The 10,306-nt window shown below is 31.6% G+C and overlaps 1 protein-coding gene across 3 annotated transcripts; it reads left to right on the forward strand.

Moving 5' to 3' along the window:
• Nucleotides 1-2,546: 2,546 nt before the first annotated feature.
• LOC149519199 (disease resistance protein At4g27190-like) lies at nt 2,547-9,343 on the forward strand. Of its 3 annotated transcripts, none has more exons than XM_089759713.1 (5): nt 2,547-2,760; nt 4,783-4,823; nt 5,542-8,356; nt 8,440-8,624; nt 9,008-9,343. In XM_089759713.1, exon 3 carries the CDS (start codon nt 5,554-5,556, stop codon nt 8,269-8,271), a length of 2,718 nt encoding a protein of 905 aa, XP_089615839.1. In that variant the 5' UTR covers nt 2,547-2,760; nt 4,783-4,823; nt 5,542-5,553; the 3' UTR covers nt 8,272-8,356; nt 8,440-8,624; nt 9,008-9,343. The 3 variants fall into 3 exon arrangements, with proteins under 3 accessions (XP_089615839.1, XP_089615840.1, XP_089615838.1); XM_089759714.1 differs by having other exon boundaries at nt 2,642-2,760; nt 4,783-4,827; XM_089759712.1 differs by lacking the exon at nt 2,547-2,760 and having other exon boundaries at nt 4,564-4,823.
• The last annotated feature ends 963 nt before the right edge of the window (nt 9,344-10,306 follow it).

Consider the following 10,306-nt stretch of genomic DNA (forward strand, 5'->3'; position numbering starts at 1 on the left):
TTTATTGTTATTATATTATTATTATTATTTTTTATCTTGTAATATCTTTCGGATTTATTTTATTTTATTTATCTGTTAATTTTATTTTTATTCATTTATCTGATTTTTTTTTATTATCTGATTATTTTTTTTCTTTTCTCTTTTTTTTGATGGCTGTGATTGAAAGTTGAAGAATTCCATTGTGAAGGGGAATTCAATCAGAAGAGTTCAGATTGGATTCAAAGATTGAATCCCCGTCCAAGGAGAAATTGGGATTGATCAGGAACTCCTGATCAATCCTTATAAAAGGGACCTTCTGGAATAGATGCAGAAAACAGAAGAAAACAGTAAGCAAAAACTACTGATTTAAGAAAAAAGAGGCGTATAGAAGGCTAAGAAAAGGTGTAAAAGAGTTCTGGAAATTAGCAGAATTTTTTTGAAGATTTTGGCAATTTTTTTTCTAGGAATTTTTGGAAAATTCCAGTTTTTGGTTGAATTTTTTGACGAAACTTGAATTTTCCGAAGAAAATTCTGGCCAACCTTGAAGTTTTCGGTGACCTGCCTAGTTTTCGACGAAGAATCTCAGAAACCGATGAACTTCTGGTGAACTTTCGACGAAAATTTCAGATTTCGACGAAAAATCTCAGAATCCGGTGAATCTTCAACCGGAGTTCTTCGGCCTTTTAGAGAGAAGTGGGAGAAAAAGGAAAGAAGAGAGAGAGAGAGGAGGAGCCTTCTATCGAAAAATAGAGGGAAGAGCCTTATATACCCTCCCGAAATAACGTCGTTTTGGTCTTAAGTAACCCAGAGGATCCGTGCGTTTTGTCGAGATCCGACCCGACCAGAGCGTCGACTCGTTATCTGACCCGCGCGTGTCTGCCCCCCCTCCGAGCCGAGCCGAGCCAGCCGAGCTTCCAAGCCGCTCCCCCGAGCCGTTTTCTCTTCCTTGAGCCGAGCCGATAGCCAAGCCGCTCCAGGTTTTTTTATTATTATTTTTTATTTATTTGTTTATTTGTTTTATTCATTCATTTATTTATTTTATTTATTAGATTAGATTTATTTAAAATTTTTTATCTTTATTTTTGTTTTACTTTTCTTTATTTTTTTATCTTTATTTATTTTCACTTTTATTTTGTTTTATTTTCTTTAAATAAAAATCAAAAAATATTTTTGGGGAAAAGTTGAAAGTATCAATTTTCCTTAAAAATCAAAGTTTTCAAAAAATATTTTTGAGGAAAAGTTGAAAGTATCAATTTTCCCTGCACAAGAAAAATCTTTCTTTTTTTTCTTTTTTTTTTTTATTTTTGATTTTGATTTTGATTTTTCTTTAAATAATCCGACGACGGAGCCTCTGCAAGTGAAACAGTAGTTTTTCTTGCATACTCCTGAGGTAAGGGAATTTTCTCAATTTTCTGCTAGAAGTATTAGAGTCAATTGAGAATAATTTTTAATAATTAATTACTTGGTAAAATTTTAAGGCTCATTGGATAACATAAATTTAAGCTGGTACCATCTTTTGATGGGCGTTGTGATGATGCTATAACCTTCCTCACACGTAACCGAACTTCCGAACCCTGTTCTAGTTAGCAGACCTGAACCTATTCTTTTAGGGACCCTTAAATTTAGGTGTTCCCTGAAAGAACAGATTCCTAAGGTGGCCAATCGCACTTAGATAAAAAAGATTGGTGGAGACTCCCTAAAGATAATATCTAACGATAGATCCCCGGATCTAGACGTTATGACAGTAGACATCAAAGTTAAGAATACAAGTGCTGTTTCATAGTAATTTCATAGACTTTTTTCCTTTTGGGTTATTCTTATTCTATCATATTATGATTAGTTGTTTTTAATTGCAGGGCTCCATATAGATTCAATATTAATCCTAGAATTGAAGCTGCTCGGAAACTAATCATAAGATAGGATGGATGGGAATTTTTTTTTGCTTTTTCTCTTTCTTTTTTTTGACCGAAAGATTGGAAGTGGAAAATTGAGCTCAAAAGCTTGATATTTTGTAAAAATAATTATATTAAAAAAAAGAGAAAAAGGAAAGTGCATAAAGAAAAAAATCATTGACAACTCTGAAGCTTTTTCTTTTACTCTTTAGACGAAGAAAATAATAATAATAATAATAATAATATTAGATTTGGTAAAGTCACGGCTATAATAAGAATGTGAATTTTCCAGATAATATGGTGATTGATGATTGGTTAACTGACTCAAGAGACAGATCTGCCTAATATTTTCCCGTTTACAGCAGAAAATCTATGAAAGGTTGTTCTCTTTTGTCTTTGGTCATGGATTCCACCCGTTGTCGTGTGAAAACAAAATGCTATGCCAAAAAAATCAACGAAGGAAACTATTTACTTTAATCATGCACTATGGCACCCACCACGAAAGTGGCACCATGACCTTAACAAGTGATTCATAATTTGCTTTAATGATTCCCCATGGCACCCACCATGAAAGTGGGTCCAAGACCATAATGTTGGTTCATTAGTATGCTCATAATTTTGGTTCATTAGTACTCTTGTCTTTTCTTTACACTTTCCTTAGCACTTTCTTTTCTTGGTCCTAAATCCCATTCTCATCCTTTTTCCTTGAGTCAATATCAATCAAGTTGCTAACACTGATTCACAAAGCCTTCTACCAGTAGTTGATTCACTGTTTCTTTGCTCCATACAGTTCTTCTACTTGAGTTCTTCTCTTTTCTCCACTGCTTTTTTTTTTCTTTTTATTCAAGGTCTCGCAGAAGCATCAGCCAGTCTAGTAGCTCAAATCAAGGTAGGTAATTTAATTTCCTGTATTCATTTTCTTTTTCATGCATGTCATGATTTTGTTTTCTCTTCTCTTTTTTATTAATGCTATTACTTTTCGTTTTCACTACTGATGTTGGCTTTTTAAACTTCTTTGTTTAAGATTTTCATTTTAACTTTTTTAATTTTGTAGTTCGTTGACATAAAAAAAAAAAGCTTAGAAGATTTGTTGAAATTAATCACTTCGGCTTTAAGTTTTGGTAATAATAATAGTAATAATAACAGCCTTGATAAATGATGACAGTATTTAAGGCCAAGGCTCTAACTTTTTAATACTTGAGAGCTGTGTTTTGGTGATATAAGTTGAAAAAAGCAATTATTACCTTTGAAAGGAAGAAATCGGCAAGACCAGAATGTAATAGATCCATGAAAATTCACTTAGAATTGTTTATAGCAAAAAATGCATGGTAATATGGTATAATAGAATTTATCCACAACAATATAAAGGCTGCAAGGCTTTTGTAAGACACTATCTTCAGAGTCCAGAGGAGTCAAAGAATATATAATATTGATTCACATCCTTAATAACCGACTTGTCTAATTAAATATGTTCCTTAGAAATTTACTGCATCTATATATTTACATGCTTACAATAAAATATTAATTTTAATAAATTTTATAATCTCCTCATATATTGCTACATAGCATGTATATATATCTTTTAATAAAAATTACGTATTTATTTGTAGGAAATTCTACTTGTATTATTGGAAAATAAACTCAATAAACTTTCCACTTGTATTATTGAAAAATAAACTCAATAAACTTTCCAAAGATATATGGCTTAATCTGTAATCCCTTTTATAAAATTTAAGATAATTTTCGTAATTCATCACTGATACTGCTATTATGCAATCTGCATATTTTTAAATAAAAATTAGATAACTTTTCATAAAAAATTTAGAATTGACTTTCATTTGTTTTGTTAGAAAGTAAATTCAATAAGCATTCCAACATTATATAATTCTTATAGTAACAATATATCCATTAATATGGAATCCATTTAAATTCACTATTATAGATAATAGTATCTCATTCAAAAATAAAATTTTTTCTTTAATCTTTAAAAACTTAAATCTTCACTTTTAGCCTTTAAAATAAAGTCAATAATCATCATTAAATCTTAATAACATGAAGTAAACAAAACTCAATAATTTACCAAATTGATCATGAAGATTAATGAAAGATTTTATAATTTTTTTAATTTTTTTTTAAACTTCAATTTTAAATAATAACAATCAATATGATATTTTTCTAAATAAAAAGATGACATATACTCATTTTTAAAAAATTAACTTGATTTTAGTCTGCTTTAGATCTTTAACTTAATTTTTCATACTCTTTTAACTTAAGTAATATAAAAAAGAAGAGTTCTACTTTTTTTTTTGTTTTACGATGACAAATTTTTTTTCTTAAAATGCATATATTACTTTTTTTTAATAATTAATTTTTTAATTTATTAATAAAATTTGATAATAATCTAACTCAATTATCATTTGGGCCAGAGTATTACACGTTTACAGCAGAAAATCTATTAATGGTTGTTCTGCTTTATCATCGGTCGTGGATCTGTCGTGTGAAAACAAAATGCTACGCCATAAAAATAAACGAAGGATACTTTTTGCTTTAATCATGCACTATGGCACCTACCATTAAAGTGGCACCATGATCATGACAAGTGACTCATAATTTGCTTTAGTCATTCCCCATGACACCCACGTGAAAGTGGCACCAAGACCATAACAATTTTACTCATCATTTTGGTTCATTTGTACTCGTGTTCTCATTGCACTGTCCTAAGCACTTTCTTTTCTACTTTCTAAATCCCACCTTCATCTTGTTTCCTTGAATGAATATCAATCAAGTTGCTAACAGTGATTTACATAGCCTTCTACCAGTAGATGATTCACTATTTCTTTGCTCTATACAGTTCTTCTACCTGGGTTCTTCTCTTTTCTTCACTGCTTTCTTTTTTTCTTTTCTATTCAAGGTCTTGCAGAAGCATCACCGAATCTAGTAGCTCAACTCAAGGTAGGTAATTTAATTTCCTGTATTCTGTTTCTTTTTCATGCATGTCATGATTTTGTTTTCTCTTCTCTTTTTGATTAATGCTACTACTTTTCCTCTTCACTATTGCTGTTGGCTTTTTAAAATTCTTTTTTTAAGATTTTCATTTTAATTTTTTAGTTTTGTGTTTAGTTAGACATGAATATTATGATCATGCAATCACATAATAGTAAATAAAAAAAAAAAAAAACAAGGCTTAGAAGATTGTTGAAATTAATTGGCTTTAAGTTTTGGAAATAGTGATAGTAATAATAACGGCCTTGATAACTGATAACAGTATTTAAGGTCAAGGTTCTAACTTTTTAGTACTTGAGAGCTGTGTTTTGGTGATATAAGTTGAAAAAAGCAATTATTAGCTTTGAAAGGAAGAAATCGGCAAGACCAGAATGTTATAGATCCATGAAAATTCACTTAGAAATGTTTATAGCAAAAAAAACATGGTAATATGGTATAATAGAAGTTATCCACAACAATATAAAGGCTGCAAGGCTTTTGTAAGACACCATCTCCAGAGTCCAGAGGAGTCAAAGAATATATATTATCGATTCACATCCTTAACAACCGACTTGTCTAATTAAAACATGCTCCTTAGAAATTTATGTCATCTATATATTTGCATGCTTATGGTTATAAAGTCCATCAAAATGGTTTATGATATACATATTTGTTCTTATGTACGTAGGGACTTACATCCATGGATTTCTTCCTTACTAAAATTGATGAATTTTGGGACACTCCAACAAACCTTGATGAGAAAATGAATGACCTAAAGAGAAGACTTGAGAGACTAAATGCTCTAAAAGAAGATATGGGGTTAAGAAGGAGCACAGAGTTGCATCCAAGAAAGAAACTAAAGAAAGAAGTTGAGTTATGGCTCAGAAATGTTGAACTAATAGACAGTGAAATCCATGACCTTGAACAAAAAATTGGAGAAAGCACTGCTATCTCACGTGGACTCTTCAAAGGAATTGTTTCCATGAAGTTACAGGAAGTTGAAGAACTTTATCAACGGGGTAAGTTTCCTGATAGTTTGGTAGTTGACGACCCTGGGTGGATTGGACAAGCTCTATCAACGGCAACTTTATTCGGTGCAGCAGCAAAGACTTGTATGGAAGAAATTTGGGCCTACTTGATGAGTGCTGATGTTCAAAAGATTGGAGTCTGTGGATTGGGAGGGGTGGGTAAAACAACCATTATGAAGCTCATAAACAACCAACTTTTGAAAGAGACAGAAAAATTCAACAAAGTTATATGGATCACCGTATCAAAGGAGATGACCATCTCTAAATTACAAAACAGCATTGCACGTGCAATGGATGTACCCATTCATGAAGATGAAGATGAAACAATAAAAGCAGGGAGGGTAAATGATGTGTTGGTTCAAAAAGGCAAGGTTGTGTTAATCTTGGATGATCTATGGGAAAATTTTTCTCTCGAAGAAGTAGGAATTCCAGAGCCTTCTAATGGGAGTAAGTTAGTGATAACAACCCGAATGAGAACGGTGTGTCACTATTTGGGTTGTCGAGAAGTTACAGTATCTACTCTTTCAAAACCAGATGCATGGAGCTTGTTCTCTGAAAAAGTAGGTCAAGATGTTTTAAATCATCTAGATCTATTACCCTATGTGAAATCTGTTGCTGAAGAATGTGGTGGTTTGCCCTTGGCTATTGTGACAATAGCAAGCAGCATGAAGGGTGTATGTGACGTTCATGAGTGGAGGAATGCACTCCATGATTTAAATAGACATGTAAAAACTGTGAATGAGATGGAAGAGAAGGTATTTCAACGACTTCAGTTCAGCTATGATCGTTTACAAGATGAAAAAGTGAAGCATTGCTTCCTCTGCTGTGCATTATATCCTGAAGATTGGGAAATAAATACAGATAAGCTTATAAATCTGTGGATTGCAGAAGGGCTTGTGGAAGAAATGGATAGCATACAAACAGAGATTGACAAGGGGCATACCATACTGAATAAACTGAAAAACAGTTGTTTGATAGAAAACGGTAATAAAGGTAGAGGTCGAGTAAAGCTGCATGACGTTGTAAGGGACATGGCATTACGCATCACAAGTGTAAGACCACGATTCTTGGTGAGAGCTGGCATACAATTGAAAAGGATACCTGATTTGCAAGATTGGAATGAAGATTTGGAGAAGGCTTCATTGATGGAGAATTGGCAATTACAAATTCCATCCCAAATGCCACCCCCAAAATGCCAAAATCTCACAACATTATTGTTGTCCAACTGCGGTGTACGGAGTATTCCGGAGTGTTTCTTTGAGCAAATGCATGGCCTCAAGATTCTTGATCTTTCTCGTAGTCATATTAAGAGTTTACCAAATTCCCTATCTAATTTGGAAACTCTCACTACATTATTGCTTGCTTGTTGTAGACAATTAGAGAAGGTGCCATCTTTTTCAAAACTGCAAGGTTTAAGGAAGTTAGACCTTGGAAGAACAAAAATCAAGGATATGCCTCATGGGATGGAAAGGTTGGTAAATCTCAAATATCTTGATTTGAATTACACGAAAATGACAGAAATGGCCGATGGAATATTGGCAAAATTCACATCCCTTCAGTACTTAGCAATATTTGGATTTGATTATAAATTATTGGTGAGCGAAGAGGAAAGAGGTGGATTAATGAGGAAGTTGGAAAGCTTTGAAGGGTGTTTTTTTAACTTGAATGAGTGGAACAGTTATGCCCAAGCTTTGCATGCTCGAGAAAGATGGCCTTGTCAATACATCATTTTAGTGGGTGATCGATTTATATCCAATAACTCGTATCATGATTCGAAAAAATTCATTGAATTGAAAGGTTGTGACATGATCTGTACAAATGGTGTTAAGATCCTATCAGATGTTGAGGCTTTGACTATTGGGGACTGCAATGTGGATTTGTGTGAAAAAGAGTCATTTTTCTCATGGTTTATCCCAGTGCCACATAACAATTTTTCCTCTCTTTCTCATATTGATATAACTCATTGTGGAAAGATAAAGAAGTTGTTCTCGTCCAATTGGGTGCTGCACAACCTCCAAAATTTGAGTACTTTATTGGTTGCTGAATGTTGGGATATGGAAAAGATAATAGCATCAGAATCAGAATTGGAGGGAGAAAGAAATAGAGTTGCCATCAAACTTACTCTTCCAAGATTAAAGACATTGAAATTGAGGAATCTACCAAAATTGAAGAGCATTTGTGGTGCAAATGGAGTAATGGTTTGTGATTCTATTGAGCAGATTGTTATATGTGATTGTCCAAAATTAAAGAGGATACCTCCAAATCTTCCCGCACAAAAATTGAAGCGTATCCAAAAGAGTGGTGAGAATTGGTGGACTGGGACCACCGAAATTTCATGTTGGAGTGGGACCATCGAAATGGCAAGCTCCTATTGGAACCCTACATTATAAAGTGGTACTGACATTTGCCTGTTCGCAGAAATGCTTGACCACTACAGCGGTCTCTGTTTTTTTGACCAAATGCCTTACTAGAACGGTAGCTTCTTTCTAGTTCTTTCTTTTCTTTCTTTCTTTCTTTCTTTCTTTCTAATATGTTAATCTCATGCTTGACCTTTCCAGTTTTCTTAGAGATCTTTCCAGCACACCATGGATTATTTGTTATGATTATTTGGCAGCAGCAGCAACAACAACAACAACAACAATTCACACACTTTAATGTTTGGAACTCCTTGATGCATGCGCTTTTCGAGTCTAATATGTTTCTGCCCTTCTCGTTGATGTTTATATGGTTTGTGAGAATTTAGGTAAGGATGAACAAATTTGGTCAAATTCTTCAATTGCTCATATCTGGATTGAATTCTGCTCTGAATTATCTTGATGAAACTAATTCTTTTTTCACAAAAGTTTTCATCAAGTTCTTTCTGGCAATTCCTTAAAATGTTTTGTTTAAATTCAAAGTCTTTATAGATAATGCTTTGTTGAAATTCATATAAACAAGTAAAGCGCATTTTGAAATAAGATGAAAGGTTGCCCTTATCTTCACCATGATTTTAAAGAACTATGCGTTAAGTTAGATATAATTTCTTCAAAAACAAACTTGAGGATTAATGTTTTCTTTTTTGCTTTATATTGTTATTATATATAATTCTAATTCCTTTTTTTTTTTTCTGCTCTTATCTTTTCCTAGATACATTACCTGCCTGAGGATTAGAAATGGGAAATGCTCACTCTGGGATTGAAGTGCAATAGTGAATTTCACTCACCTGCTGAACACCAGTGTTCTTCTCAATTTGCTTAAATCATCTTCACCAACTTTAGAATTGCCTTTATTTCCTACTGTAATATTAATTTGTTGGCTATGTACTTTATTTCAAGTCTGTTACAAAAACATGTTAAGAAATTGTCTGTTTTAATCATCGAAAACTAAATGCTCTCTATTTGACTGTCAGCTAGATTCTGTTACTCTCAATTCTGTTGCAAAGTTGTTGACTGTATTTCAAAGTAAAGATATTTCATTTCAAAATTTGAAGTTGCAAAGAACCTTATGAACAAAATTTGGGCATATTTGATGGATGATGGTGTTTAGAGGATTGGAGTTTGGAGAATGGGAGGAGTACAACGATGGTCATAGAATTGAAAGAGTTACCAGTTCCAAAATATATATATATATATATATATATATATATATATATATACTAGTTTTCTTTTACGTGCATAGCACGAAATTATTAATCAAATTATAATTCTAACATAATAAAATAATTTTATTACTTTTATAGTAGTAAAATTGAAATAACTATCATCATACTAAATTAAATTGAAAATATAAATTGAAGTTTGAAAAAAATAAATATAACAAAAATTTTAAATTAAAATTCCAATAAAAAATAAATATTTAATCTTTCTCTATTTTGACTTTTTTTTAAGTCATTTGTTTTTAGATTATCATCTTCATTCATTTTTTATATATTTTCCTTTCTTTTTAAATTTTTTCATAAGATTATCTTCTACCACAATCAAATCTAATTTTGTACTTTCCTTTCTTCTCTATTTTATACTTTTTCTTGAGCTTTTTTTCTTAACTTTTTTGGTAGTGGATTTTTATTTTCAATTTTATAAAATTTTGAGGTAATCGATCATTGTTGAACTTATTTAAACTCTTTCTTTTCATCTATTTGCTAATTAAAATTAAAATTCTTTATTTTGATTTGAAATATTTTGTTATAAAGTTTTTGTTGCTTGAAATAAAGTAAATATATGATGTTTTCTTTTTCATGATTAGTTACCTCTCATTTTGATATGTACTTAATTATGTCATATAAATCATTTTGTAGTTTAATTTTATAGTAAAAATTGCATACTTACATGAATTTTACTAATTAAAAAAATATCACATAAACATATTCTTAAAAAAAGGATTTGAAGCAATCCAAAATTATTAATATCTCCATGTAATCATCAATGATGTTTATTTATATATTTACAA

This window comes from Durio zibethinus, chromosome 4, assembly GCF_047325235.1.
Source record: "Durio zibethinus cultivar Kanyao isolate XHJ-2024 chromosome 4, ASM4732523v1, whole genome shotgun sequence".
NCBI lineage: Eukaryota > Viridiplantae > Streptophyta > Magnoliopsida > Malvales > Malvaceae > Durio > Durio zibethinus.